Here is a 14,762-nt window from a genome sequence, read left to right on the forward strand (position 1 = left end):
CCAGTTGGAATCATGTGAGAGGATGTCATCAGCAGTGCGGAAGGATTAAAGGAGTTGTTTATAGCTTATCCATGCAGTGACAGAAGCCGACCATGTAAGCATTCAGGGCTCTTCAACCCCAGGAGGCATAGAGCCTCCGAAGGGCGATTCAGCCACACTAGAGGGATGAGAGTCATGAAATTAACAACAGCAGTGATTTATAGACAGCAAAGTGCTTTCTAAAACATATCTGTGGAATTCTGCCACTCCTGTTTTTTTAAATACTAAACATTTTTGAGAATATAAAACCCGGGTAAGGACTCAGGATGGAGGCGGTCTCATATGCACCAGTCACTCCTAGCATTCCCACTGGTAGATGAGGTGGAAGAGAAGCACAGGTTGTGTGATAGAGAGTGGTTATTATCACAGAGGTACTTTTAATCAGAGTGTCCTTGACATTTTCAGGCCGACACGTTCAGTTCCCTTCTTCACGTGAGGTACACAGACATGTGAGCTCGGGAATCCAGTGAAAGGTGAAGGTCTGTTCACATTTCTTTAAAATGAGCAGGTTCTCGGGTCAAGATGCTGTTGTGTTCCTGGACTTGTATTTTATCTGATTGATTTGAAAAGGTCGTGGATCTTTTCTTGTAAGCTGAAGTTAACAGTTCCTTCCTTTAAAAACAAAGATTCTCATAACCTACAGAATCTTTTGGCTTGAGCATATTCATAAAGACTTAGAATTCTTGTTTTTATGGAGATTGGTTCTGGTTGTAATCAATTTCTGTCTGAGTTCCAGAAATGCAAAGATATTGCACGGAAAGAGGTGGCAGCTGACAAAATTGCTGTCTTTGACCTTCTGATGCAAGTTTAGTAACGAATCTAGAAAATAATGAACTGCAATTAATGAAATCTGCACTCATATTCAAGTGTGTTTCTCAGACAGCACATAAAATAATTGAAAGAACTTCCTGCTCTCTAATTAGTTAGATTGAATTAATTTGGCATGATAGCTTTTTTCACGTATCTGGGAGTCTCTGTTCACAGGAAGCTGTTTATGTGCTTCAAAGTTCAGGGCTCTAAGTGGTGTTGTTGATTAATCTGGGGGATTAAAGAGTTAATGGTCAGATTTAATTTCTACCGTCAAAAGCTGGCCTTATTGTGGCCTGTCTTTGTTTTGTGTGTCTCTCTGGTCAGGACAGCCTCCTGTGGCATGTGGGGAAGGCCTTGAGCAGAGGGCAGCAGCCTGCCGATCCCTGGGGCTGCTGGAGAGGATGTCCTGTGGTTTTCCACCTGTTACCATGAGATGCTTCCATGAGGAAGTGGGCCACGGGCGCACTCGCCCTCTTCCCCTGCACGCAGGAAGCACGTTGCACTGTCACCTAGGCCCACCATCTAGCTGAAACAGGAAAGCACAGCGACACCTTGTTTTCCAGCCTTTGCTTTCCTTAATCATTCAGGTCAATTTAAAAATAATACAGATGGGCTTTCCTCCCTGTGATTGAACACCACCAGTGTAGGTACTTGGACAGAGCATGCTACATCCTCTTGTCCTGGAGCTAACAAAGGGAAGTGGACACAGGCCTTGTGCAGCAGACCTTTAAAAAAAAAAAAAGTTAAACAAGTAAGTCTGGTTGCATTCCAAAAAAACTATAATCTGAAATTTGAATTTCACATAATTCTTACATGTTACGATTTTTCTTTTAAGTTTCAACCATTCAAGATGTAAAAGCCATTTCTTAACTTACAGGGAACATTAGCAAGCAGGAATCAGGCTGAATTTAGTCCTTGTTTTTAAGGCTTTTAGATTAATAAATATTCTGTGATTCAGGAACACCCTTCATTCTTCATGGACGCTGGAAACACTAATAACCATCATTTTGGGTGAAGTTAATGTTACACCCTCTTTCAAAATAGATGTAACTCCGTATTTTAAAAAGTCAGAAGAAAGGAGTTTGAATGTTTTCATCATAAAGATGGTAAATGTTTGGGAAGAAAGACATGTTTAAACTTGAATCACAGTATACAAATGTATACATGTGTCAAAATATCCAGATACCCCACAAATAAGTACAATTTTTTTATTATTTAGCAGTTAAAAATAAATTTAAATCTAAAAAGGAAGAAGAACTACCTTGAAAGATAGCACATAAAATTTCAGTAATTATGTAATAACAATGCTTCGCAAATGTACCCAGCATATACTGTGTGTCTAGAACTGTGCCAAGCATTTCAGACACAGTCTTAGTATCAGTGCAGTTTGGCCAACACTGTCCAGTAGAGAGATAACATGGGCCCCATGTGTAATTTAAAAATTCCTAGTAGACTCATTTAAGACCCTAAAAAGAAAAAAGGTTAAATTAATTTCAATATGATTTTTTAATCAGGAAGTATTATATCAACCTATAGTCAATTAAAAAAAAACTATTGAGATACAAAGGCCTGTAAGTTAGGTTTGTATTCTGCATTTCTGGCACATTCCTATTCAGATGCTGTATTTTCTTTGGACATACTTAATCTGCAATTAGAGTTCATAAGATTTACAATTGAAAAAGTGGATAGATCCACATGCCCAAGCTATTCCAAAGCTACTTAAAAGCACTTCAGTTTTTAAATTTGCATTTTATTAAAATTAAACAAAATAATAAACTTACTTCTTCAGTCACATTGGCTGTGTTTTAAGTCAGTTACTATGTGCTGCCAGTGGCTACCATATCAAGATGGCACCCTTGTTGAGGACACTTGAGACTCAGATAGGTTAAGTACCTTCATCAGGTTACAGAGCCTGGTGAGTGACAGAACTGAGATTTATATTTCAGAAAGCAAGATTTAAAGCACAAATGTGATCTTGAGAGATTTCAGCCAGGGGCTGTGGCTCATACCTATAATGCCAGCAACTTGTGAGGCCAGGAGGATCACAAGTTTAAGGCCAGCCTGGGCAACTTGAGACTCTGTGTCAAAATAAAATAAAAAGGGGGCTGGGGATGTGGCTCAATCGGTAGCGGCGCTTGCCTGGCATGCGTGCGGCCGGGGTTCGATCCTCAGTACCACATACAAACAAAGATGTTGTGTCTGCCAAAAACTAAAAAATAAATATTAAAAATTCTCTCTCTCTCTACTGCTCTATCTCTCTCGCTCTCTTTTAAAAAATAAATAAATAAATAAATAAAAAGGGCTCGGGGATGTAGCCTTTAGGCTCAATCACCAGTACCCACCCCCACACCAAAGGAAAACTCAGCTGTTTAATTAAAAATGACCAAGTGATTATTCTAGAGTAAATGAGTTAAGTATTTGAAGGAGGAACCAGCCCCTCCGTGAAAATCTGCCAGTGTGACCTGTTCACTTTTCCTTGTCGCACTCATTCCTTTCTGAGCCTGCTCACGGACAGCTGGGAAGCGGAGAGCGACAAGGTCACATCTGTCTGTGGAAAGCTCCCTCTGGCTGTGGGGTGGAAGTTGAGTTCAAAGAGGATGAAATGGAATCTATGTGAAAGTGTGTAAAAGCCTCAGAGTGATTACAGTTGTGGTCAGGAATCTGAAGCCACCTTCCTGTGCCTGGCATATCTGTACTGTGATGTGCTTGATTGAAATTGGCAAGGGGCAGGCAGTGTAATGGTGTCTCCAAAGAGACCCAGCGGTGGCCACCAGTCTGCCTGCCGGGTAATGTTGCCTAGAGAATTCATGGGGATCTCCACCTTCCAGATGCACATCCCCCAGAGTGATTGGGTTTTCACCAATGAGAAGCTGACCTATCAGAATGCTGGGTTCCCCATTTAAAATGAGAAACACAGCTGCCGGAGGGACAGAAGTGGTGGTGTCATCATGGCTGACACTACCTGGGTCAGCCTGGCTCCTGGAAGCAGTGGCGGGTACCAGACACTGAAGGTCCGTCCCCAGGCATGGCTCCAGCAGGCTCTGGGCCAGGCAGGAAGCTCCACCAGCCAGCCACCTGCCCACCTTTTCCCTTCTTCCACAGGACCACCCAGCTCCTTTTGAAAAGGAGCAAAAAAAAAAAAAAAAAAAAAAAAAAAAAAGAAAAGGAGCATAACCTTTAAAAAGTGTCTTTCGATTGATTATTGCCAAGTCTTGGTCTTTGGGTAATTATGTATGTTAGATTTTTATCCACTGTGTGTTACTTTTATCAGGACATTTTTGAAGATCATAAAGTGTTTTGTTATATGCACTGCGTGCTTTTATTTTGTCTCTTTTTCTCACTTTAGCAGTAGGAAAATAATAGGTTAGTTCTTGATTATTTGTAGCAAAAAACGAACTATTACATCTCTTATCATAGAAAGAATTTCCTATAATTGGATTTAAATCACTGGTTAGTGTTTTTCAAAAAAGACAGAGGATTATATTAATTTAGGTATCATTAAAAATGACATTTAACAACTGATCAAATTCAGTGTACAGGGTGATTATTTGGAAAGGTTTATTTTCAAACAAGAAAAAATATGCATCAGAAAATTCGGTGTTGGGAAAGTTTTAAAGTGATTATTTTTTTCCCTTCAACTTTTCCCTCCTTTGCCTAACCTTGTGTCCAAATTTCAGAAGATCTGTTTCTCCCACATGCTCTCTGCAGTTCCGTCTTCTTTGTGTCACTTGTTAAGTAATCACGCAGATGCTTGTTTCTTCATTCAAGAAGCATCCAGCTAGGGCCTTGTATTTGGATGGAGACTTCAGACCTACTTCCTGCCCATCAGAGGTCAGGGCTGAGAGGCTCCCTGAGAGCAGCAGGTGCAGACACACAGACACACGTAGAACATTCTGCCAGTGCTGTCACACACTTCTCCCTGCCTTCAGGAAGGCTGGGTCATGCCTGAGCTGAGACTTGCAGGTGAAGAGATGTTCACCAGGTGGACTCGGTCGGAAAAGCAGTGCATTGCAAAGTTGGGAGTGGGGAGGGTGGTGAGCAGGGCAGGGTGCAGCCATGGGGACGTGGTCTGTGTCATGCCAGGACGTTAATTTTCTAGGCAGAGGGGTCCAAAACAGCCTTTATTCCAAATCATGAAACTCGGAGCCACACGCCTGTATTGGTGTGGGATGTGGAAATAAGAGCTTAAAGACCGTGAGGTCTGACCCGGGAAGTGACTGTCTGCAGTGTCTCTGCTGTGGGGCCTGCTGTCTGCAGCCCCAGCAGTACCCTGTGTGCCTGTTGGTTTGGTGGCACTGGAGGACTCTTCCTGTCCCATCTCTGAGTGTGTCGCTCCGGCAGGCAATGCTTTGTGAGCCGACTGTGTTGTGTGGAGTGTTGATAATATATTCGCTTCCCTCATGGGACTTCTCCATGATATTTATAGCTGCAGAATACTTTGCAGTCATTTTTATTAATAGTTACCAGATGTGTCATAAGGATTAATGAACTTATGATCTGAAATGTTTGAGCTCCTGAAATAGAGGCGATGCCTGCACAGAGGCGTAAAGAGCATTAAAATGCAAACAACAAGCATTTGAGCTCTTATGTGTGAAGGGGAAATGGCATGGTTAAGATTCCATACTCTGCAGACTTATCTGGTGCCCTTAAAGAGGTTGCTGGACACATCAGAGGCCATCGCCAAACATGGAAGGTCCAGTACTGCCAGCCGCACGTGTGCAGATACCGCCTTCTCCTCCCTCACCCTCGCCCCGGGTGTTGTCTTGAACAAATTGCCAACACAACCAGTTGTTTTGAGTGTTAGTCGCCTTCTGTCTCTGAACTTCCATTTCTGTTTCCTTTTCCTCTTACTGTCCAACTTCAGGTCTGAGTAGCCCTCCGTGGGGCCACTGGGAACCTGCCTCTTCATGGATCTCTGTGTCCAGTATCTCCTTCCTCAGGGCTGACCTCTGAAGCACAGTCTTACTGCCCTTTCATTTCGTGGCCTGTGGTGGCTCTCTGCTGCCCTAGAGATTCACCTGAGAGCGCACAGGCCTCCTGCCCTCTGTCCAGTGCTGGTCATTCTGGGTAGGCCTTTCCTCCCCAAGACCTGAAGGAAGGAGGAGCTTTTCCAGGGTTGAGCTGTGAGTCCACAGAACGTCTCACAAACCGGGCCTCTTCTGCTCGCTGCCTGTCATGCTGCTCAGGCTGGCAGTCTGCGCCCCCCACCCCTGCAGGTGTTCAGGACACATCCAGTTATGGTTCCGTCCTTTGGATCCCTTCTGCTTTCGACATTTCCACACAGAGGTTGATTGCATCCCTGCTGCCTGCGTGCACACGCCCCGCCAAGGCTGGACAGTGCGGGCCTGGCTGGGCTCCTTGCTGCTGGTGGCACTGTGCAAGGCCCTGTGCATTCAAGCCCTGGAGACCTGTGTCGAGTGTCAGAACCAGTGTCACATCCAGTCTGGTCCTTGAATTCATTTCAACAGAGATTAAGTTATCTCCTGGATTGTATGGTCACCCTGAGGCATAAGGAAGAGTGTAAACTGTGTTTCAAAGCTCTGTTTTAAAGGGGAAGGAGTGTCATTTTAGGAAAAGTTCCATCCTAGGTTGTCACCATTTCACCTTTAGTAGGGTTTCTATATTTTTATGCTTTAAGGTCTAAGCTTCACCTGGGTGGAAATGATCAACCACAGTCTTTTATCTATTTTAAGTCAGATCTAACTGAAGATTCTAAGTATTTTAGAGTTCGAGCATAAGAAACTTTATTTTGCCTTTACTAAGAAGTATATACTAAATATTTACCTTCCAGTTTGCAGGGGACCTTAGATACTTGTGGGGAAAAAACTAAAAACAGAGCCAGCAGCCCCCACTCTAGGACTGTGGCTGGAGGGCAAGGTGTGTGCGGGACGCTTTCTGGTTCGTCAGGGAGTCCACGTGGGCAGGTGGCAGGGCAGGAGGGAGAGGAACAGAGTGTGAGAGACGGGTGGGGTCACCAGCCAGACCCCGGAATGGTTAGGGAATGGAAGCAGCTGTAGTGGCCCTGCCGCCAGGTACCCTGCCCCTCCACCTTTCTGAAACACGCCTCTGAGCCCCTCTCCTGCCTTTCCCCGCCGTGGTAGCGCCCCAGTGTCTGCTGGGTGGAGTGTGTGTGCTTATCGTGTCCTTCCACCCTCTGAGCTATATGTCTGTGGTCTCCTGGGTCCTCTCTTCTGTGCCCTCCCTCAAACCCTTTAGCAGAATCAGTTCCCAGTAGCCCTGCTCACCCACGTCTGCCCGTGGCAGGAGGGGCGCCCTTTGCCACGTGTGGCTGTGTCGTGGCTGTGGACGCGGGTTAACACCTGCTGAGTGGACCGTCTTGGTCCAGGAAGGCTCTTCTCCCTTCAGGCAAGTTTCAGTTTAGGCAGAGGGAAGGCGGGCATCGACCCTGTGGGTGCCTCAGGGCCCCAGGACACACAGGAGCCAGAGCACCTGGATGGCTTAGGGAAGAACAGGGAAGCTGACAGGTGCACTCTGCAGGGGAGCGGGACCTGCAGTCATTGGCCTGTCTGCACCCACCCTGCCAGGACGGTCCCTCTTCAGGGCTTAGCATGCAGAGCTGGCTCCGTCCAGCACCTTGGAGCACCTTGGGGGACCTGGGAGGAGCCAGAGGCTGGTGAGCAGCTAAGACAGGAATGGTGGAGCCTGGTTTCTTCCAGAGACACTCAGTCACATGATCCAAGAGGCTGCAGCAGATCACAGGTCCCCTCGTCACCTCATCCAGAGCTCCCAACCTGCAGACTGAGGCCAGGGGCTTACACCCTGAGCCCAAGCTACTGTTCTATTTCAAAAGCAGGCGCTTGTGTAACTTAAAAAAAAAAAAAAAGTGCTGGGTGCGGTGGCATGCACCCTAGTCTCTGCTACTCAGAGGCTGAGATAGAGGGTCATCTGAGGACAGCCTGGGCAACACACTGAGACCCTGTCTCAAACAAAAAAAAGCATTTAAAACCATTATTAAATTTATAGTAGCTTTCAGTGACAATCTTGGGTTTCTTACAAAGTTGAAAGTTAAACAAGAAAACTAACTCATCTACTGAAGATTCCTGGTTTTGAGAAGCCACAGCTGGGAGACTCAGCCAGGTTGTGCCCTGGGAACCCAGCACCCCGGCAGTGCCACCTCATGTGGAGCTGCCTCCCTGTCCCCACCGGCCACCCTCCTTTCCTCTTGGTCCCACTGTGTTTTAAACCCAGCAGGTATAAAATGACTGTTCGTTTCCATTTCTTCCTCCTGACTTCCTTTTCCTTATTCTGGCTCTTGTTATTTTTTGATCTTCGTTCTGTATGTCCTTGGATCATGTGTCCATGGTGACCACGTCCTTTCTTGTGTGTTGCTTGTGTCCGTTAGTTCAGACTCTCGCCTCACACCTGCTCTGCTGGGGACCCTTGTTACTGATCTTCTCTTTGGACTTTAAATGCTTCTCTGGTCAGTTTGCATTCCACTGCCAGATTAGCCTGACATTCAGTGTCTTCTGCTTGCTTTGCTCAGGAATCGGGTGACCCCCTTTTGTCACCTAGGTAGGTTAGTTTCAGGTACCTAAGGCCTCCTGTAGTCACCCCTGCTCTCTCTGCTCCAGAGAGTGGCTTTCTTCTCCTGCTTTCTTGACGCATGTGTCCATGAGTTCTCCCTGGCCCCAGTGTGGGGCAGCTTCCAGCTCCTGCCCGCAGTCTTTCTGGGTCTTTCCTGACCCAGTTACTTCTCCATGCAAAGTCTCACGCCACGTGTCTGCACAGCACAGTCCTTGGTCATGCTGCGTCTGCTGGGGCGCTCAGGCCTGTGTGCTGGCTGGCGGCCCTCACTGGCTTAGTTGCTTCCTCTGTGGCCTGGAGCCCTGGCACCATGCACCTGGCTGTCCAGGTGCGTGAAATTCCCAAGGGTTGTGAAGATTCTCCCAGGGGCCCTCTGATGGCATTCCGCTGTCCAGGGAAGACTTGCTCCAGTGGTCCCCCTTGTCCAGCCCCCTCACAGCATGCTTGTCTCCTCAGGCGGCGCCTCGGATCCTGGTGCAGCCAGCCTTCGCCGATGCCCAGGTGACCAGGACAGAGGAGGTGAGTGGCTCGGGTTGGGGCTGCCCCAGCTGCTGTGGGTGGCCCCGACACAAGCACTGTTTGATGCACACCTGCCCTTTGTTCCTCTCGTTCCTGTTTTGATAGTGAACCACAGTGCAGGTCACTGCTTCTCCCTCTGTGGCCCTTTCTATTTCCACCCTGCTAATCGTGTGGCTGCTGGTGTCGTCTGTGCTGCAATAGCCCACTGCTAGGCGGAGGGGGTTCTATAAACAGAACAGTCTCCTTCTTCTCAGTGTTTGCTTAATTCTTAGTTTTACATTTCATTCTGATTCAGGGTATCAGCGTGAAGACACTAATGCTAAGCTGGAGAAAACAGTCTCTCACGGTCTCCCACAGATCAACAGCACTTGGGATCTGAGGAGCCGAGAAGCTATTTTCTCCCACTGTGCCGCCGTTCTCTTAGGAAATGCTCCATCTTCATAGGGAAATTTTATTTATTAAAACAACAGCAAAAAAGGCCCCGTAATTCGAGAGATGCTTCACACCTCCCGGCACCCCTCATGCTCTAAGGCCTTCTTGCTCCACTGCTTGTGGGTGTCACGACTCTCCCCGGGGACGTGCCGCGTGTCCTCTCCCTGAGAGTGCAGTGGTCATTCTGCCGAGCCAGGGGTTGCCCAGCCCGTGGAGGGAGAGCAGGGCCTTGTGGTGAGGACAGCCACCCACCCAGCTCCCACAGAGCCTCTGGCGGCTCTTTCAGCTCGGCCTTCACAGAAGTTTCTGGAAATGCCTCTCTTAATGGTCAAGGTAAAGTCAAGAGATGGCAGCTAGGTTTCAAGTCACCCCCCCCCACCGGGTCCAGTGGAGAAGTGCTGCGGGCCAGGGGCCGGAGGGCTGGGGCGCAGTTGGCCACCTCTGCCCTCTCCGGTCCCTTGTTGTCGCTTCACCTCCAGCTCCTTTCCCTTCTCGGGGCCCTGGATGACCCTTCAGCTGGGCCAAGGGGTAGAGTGAACGTGCTACATTCCTGCCTGTCCTTCCTCAGTGACACCTGCAAACTACGGCAGCATCTCTGGACCAGCCTGGACCACCCCAGGCCCCCGCTGGCCCTGAGCAGCCAGGGGTGCAGCTGCGGGGACAGACTCGGTGGCTGTTGAGGCTCTGCCCTCCTCTCGTCTGCGTATTCTTCCCCACATGGTCAGTTACATTAAAACTAAAATGCAGAAGAATAAATAAAACATGTACAGGTTGCAAAAGAAAAATGATTGAAGGATCGGCTAATCTTTTAGAGTATTTATGATGGTGACAGTTATTGATCTATTGGATTGAGTAAATTTTGCAGCCCAGAGATCCATCACAAAAATGGGCTGTTAATCTCAGGAGGTGCCGTTAATTTCATCCCCTGAAAGTGTGCCTTGTGGGGAGAGAAGGCCCCTGGAAACAGGAATATAAATGACAATCCACGGGAAAAATGCGTGATTTATCAAATTGCTGAGTTAAGCCAAGTAACTGTAAGAGACTTATAGATCTCAGCCGTTTCCCAGTTCAAATAAATCCTGTGTTTCAAATGGGGAATGACCATTCCTGTAATATAAATAATTTTCCATAAATATTGGAAAACGTATTTCTTTTTCTGAACAGCATCCCACCCCACCCAGCTCGCCCCATCCGCCTTCTCCCCAGCACCGCCGTTCCTGCCAGGGCTTCAGTCGCAAACGCAGGCGCCTCGTGTGGCTCGGAAACTAGGGTTTGGACAAGTGGTGGCTGTTGTCCTTGCCCATGAGACCTGGCTCTGTGTGTGTCCTCTGCTGGGGACTCCGGGAGCCATGTGAAGAGAAGAGGCTGGCCCAGCCACCAGCAGCTCTGTCCTCCAGTGGCTCCTCTGGTCTTTGTTCCAGGATTAGAGGTCCCTGATCCCCGACTGGCCCTGGCTTCTACAGCAGCCAGAGAAAACAGCTTCTGGAAGAAAGGGCAGGCTGCAGGCCGACTCTGTCCCCCTCGTTCCCCCTCGACCCCCAGCCAGGGTCAGCCCCTCCTGGTGCCCGCATGGTGCCCGCACTGCTGAGCACTTTCAGACCCTCCGATGAGGTCATCACTTGGACTTTGCTGGGAAAGTGCTCTCTGGCCTCTTCAATGCTTCTCCCGTTGCCTCGCGAGGCTGGTGGTGGGAGGGTCTGTTTCCACAGTGTCCGGGTTGCCACTGAGTGTGGGAGGCCACAGAGGCCGTGACGGGGCAGCAGGGTTTTAGTGTGCTGCTCTTTGAGGCCAGGGGCTTTGCCTCCTGCCCTGCCTCTGGGTGGCAGGGATGGGCATCTGTGTTTACATAAGGGTGCAAGGGCCTTTGCCATGTTGCTCAGTGCTCTCCCCAGCATCAGTGCTGTGCACACCTGGAGTAGTTGTGTGCAAGACCAGGGTCACGTTAGACACAGGCTGCACTGTGGCCAGGGCTGTCCTGCCCAGAGCCAGGCCTGTTCTCTGGGGGGCCACTCCCTGGCTTGTGTTGGGCGGGTGCCACCTGCAGTTCTCAGTGTGCTTCCCTCCTGCTGCAGGCCCAGCAAGGCAGCCTCGGGCCTGGTGTGGCCTCTGAGACTGCGGCGCAGACGGCAGCCCCTGGGGCGAAGAGCTCCGAGAAACCAGCCAAAGTGCCTTCCCCACCGCCTGCCGCTGTGGTCACCCAGGTCCCGGAAGGGCAGGACGGCCCCCCCAGCCCCCTGAGCGAGGCCTCCAGCGGCTACTTTTCTCACAGTGTCTCCACTGCCACCCTGTCCGATGCACTCTGCCTGGGCCTGGATGTTGCTGTCCCTGCTGGCCAGACGCCTGGCTCTCCACCAACGCCCAGCCAGGCTGCCCTGGAGGCTGGGCTGGCCTTTCCCTCCTGTGCGCAGAGCCACCCACCTGGACGTGAGGAGCCTGCTGCCCAGCCTCCCCCACCTGCCCCCAGCAGGGACCCTGAGGCCTCCAGGGCCCTGTTGCTCCCTGACCCCCCACCGTTGGCACCTGTGTCCCCGTTCAGAATCCAGAAGGTGCGGACCTCGGAGCTGAAGTCGTTCACATGCATGCTGGGCGGTGGCCCTGGGATCCACGAGGACCTGCTTGCCACAGTAGGGTCTGGTGACACTGGGGGGCAGGCCCTGGGGACACCAGAAGTGGCCTCTGATTCTGAGGATACCAGTGAAGTGCCCGAGTGGCTCAAAGAGGGGGAGTATGTTGCCGTGGGCACCAACAAGACAGGCATCGTGAGGTACGTCGGGCCTGCTGACTTCCAGGAGGGGACATGGATTGGTGTGGAGCTGGACCTTCCGTCAGGTAAGTGGTCCCTGGAGGGTGGCCGGTGGGGACAGGGAGGCAGCTCCACATGAGGTGGCACTGCCGGGGTGCTGGGTTCCCAGGGCACAACCTGGCTGAGTCTCCCAGCTGTGGCTTCTCAAAACCAGGAATCTTCAGTAGATGAGTTAGTTTTCTTGTTTAACTTTCAACTTTGTAAGAAACCCAAGATTGTCACTGAAAGCTACTATAAATTTAATAATGGTTTTAAATGCTTTTTTTTGTTTGAGACAGGGTCTCAGTGTGTTGCCCAGGCTGTCCTCAGATGACCCTCTATCTCAGCCTCTGAGTAGCAGAGACTAGGGTGCATGCCACCGCACCCAGCACTTTTTTTTTTTTTTTTAAGTTACACAAGCACCTGCTTTTGAAATAGAACAGTAGCTTGGGCTCAGGGTGTAAGCCCCTGGCCTCAGTCTGCAGGTTGGGAGCTCTGGATGAGGTGACGAGGGGACCTGTGATCTGCTGCAGCCTCTTGGATCATGTGATTGAGTGTCAGATCTTAGAAGTAATGAGAAGAACAGGGGCAAGACTTGAGGGTATATTTGTTCTTCAAAAGTTTTTTCAGTATTATTTTTTTTTTAACGTTTTTACTTTTTATAGTTGTAGATGGACAGATGCCTTTGTTTATTTTTATGTGGTGCTGAGGATCAAACCCAGTGCCTCACACATGCTAGGCAAGTGCTCTGCCACTGAGCTACAGCCCTCAGTATTGTTTTAAAACAGCTTTATTGGGAAGCAGTTCATATATTATAAGCTCTACCCATTTAAAGTGTACACGTGCTGAGCACGGTGGCATATACCTGTAATCTCAACAGCTCAAGAGGCTGAGGCAGGAGGATCACCAGTTCAAAGCCAGCCTCAGCAAAAGCGAGGTGCTAAGCAACTCCGTGAGACCCTGTCTCTAAAATACAAAATCGGGCTGGGGATGTGGCTCAGTGGTCAAGTACCCCTGAGTTCAATCCCCAGTACCCAAAAAACAACAAAACAAGAATTAAAAGGGCATTAGCAAATAATTCATCTACGAGTAGTAACATATACTGTATTCAAGTTGCTAGATTCCAAACATACCTTGGTGAACAGAACAAAGCCCCTGATATAACTGGACTTGTATTTTTAAAAAGATTTTATTTATTTTGTTCCAGGGATTAAACTTGGGGCACTTTCACCTCGGCCTTTTGTATTTCTTATATTGAGTAAGGGTCTAAGTTGCTTTGGGTCACCTGGCCTTGAACTTATGATCCTCCTGCCTCAGCCTCCTGAGTTGCTGGGCTTGCAACTCAGGAGGGGATTTAGAGGGGATAAAATTACCAATTAAACAAAAAAATTTGATAGTAATAAATGCTATGAAGAAAATAAAATGTACTAAGGGGTGAGGAGGGTGGGTGTAGAGGATATTTTATACTAACCAGGAAAACCAAATGGATGAACAGAGGAGAAAGGTGGGAAGGTGGCCTTTGGTCAGGCAGGGCAGTTGTATCCAAGGGGCCCGAGTATGTGAACCTCAAGGCAGTGCCAGGCTCGAAGGCCGGCCACTGACACCATGGATTCTGTGTCCCTGCTTTGGAGGGTGTGAACAGAGTGTGGCTTGGAGAGAGGATGTGGAGCAGCCGGGCAGGGAGGTTGTGGCCATCCAGGCCGAGAGGGCCCCCTGTCGGGGCAGGTGGGACCACAGCCAGAGGGCTGGGTGGCCCTCAGGAGAGACAGGGATGACAGCTCAGGTGTGACCACAGGCTAGATAAGGGGTCACTGACCGAGTTGCAAGGACTCTGCTTTGGACGCACATGTTAGTTGCAGGCCAGGCCTGGGCGTCCCCCTGAGAGGCCCAGGGCCTGGCAGGTGGGCAGACAGGCAAACCAGCTCCAGCACTGGAGAGTGGAAAGGATGTGGAAGAGCTGGGGAAAGAAGTAGCGAGGAGTTGTCCCCAAGCAGACTATGGGGGCGGCTGTGCTGGCCGAGCCGGCTGCTGCGGTGGCCAGGAAGGCTGCTGCTGGTCCTGCTGCAGGGTTCTCACCCCTGCCGCCCGGCTGCAGGGACCCCGCCCTGCACCTCCTCTTAGATGTGTTTTTTTGGCCCGCACAAGGAAACCTTTGTCCCCCTTGTCCCTTCTGAGCACATGAGGCGTGGCGTCTGTGGGTCCCACCCTGTGGATTCAGGGCTGAGTCTTCCCAGTGCCGCTGGCCACAGTCGGCTCTGCTCACTCAGTGCAGTGACCTGTGCCCCTGGAGTGGCCGAGCCCGCTCTGCGCCTCCCCACGTCCTCTGCAGGGCTTGTCGCCCGAGGCCACGGGGCTGAGGGCTGCCAGCTCTGGTGACCACTGCTCGCTGCCCGGGCAGTGGTCACCCCATGCCCTGGTTCCTGCTGGACCAAGCAGGGCCTGAGCGGTTGGTACCACGCACAGAGGCAATCTGGGGTACACAGCAAGGGAGGTGACCGGGCGCCCCTCCATGATGCCACCTTTTCCTTTCCCTTGCAGGAAAGAATGACGGCTCCATTGGTGGGAAGCAGTACTTCAAGTGCAACCCGGGCTACGGGCTGCTGGTGCGGCCTGGGCGCGTGCGCAGGGCTGCCGG

The 14,762-nt window shown here is 50.0% G+C and overlaps 1 protein-coding gene across 1 annotated transcript in view; it reads left to right on the forward strand.

Annotated features, from left to right (window-relative positions):
* Window positions 1–14,762, forward strand: part of Kif13b (kinesin family member 13B) — a 148,883-nt gene that overhangs the window by 130,764 nt on the left and 3,357 nt on the right. Inside the window, 3 exon segments of the mRNA XM_015499423.2 lie at window positions 8,851–8,913; window positions 11,418–12,174; window positions 14,666–14,761. Of these exon segments, the coding sequence (XP_015354909.2) occupies window positions 8,851–8,913; window positions 11,418–12,174; window positions 14,666–14,761 (916 nt within the window).

The sequence above is a fragment of the Marmota marmota genome, unplaced genomic scaffold, assembly GCF_001458135.2.
Source record: "Marmota marmota marmota unplaced genomic scaffold, marMar, whole genome shotgun sequence".
NCBI classification, from domain to species: Eukaryota; Metazoa; Chordata; class Mammalia; order Rodentia; family Sciuridae; genus Marmota; species Marmota marmota.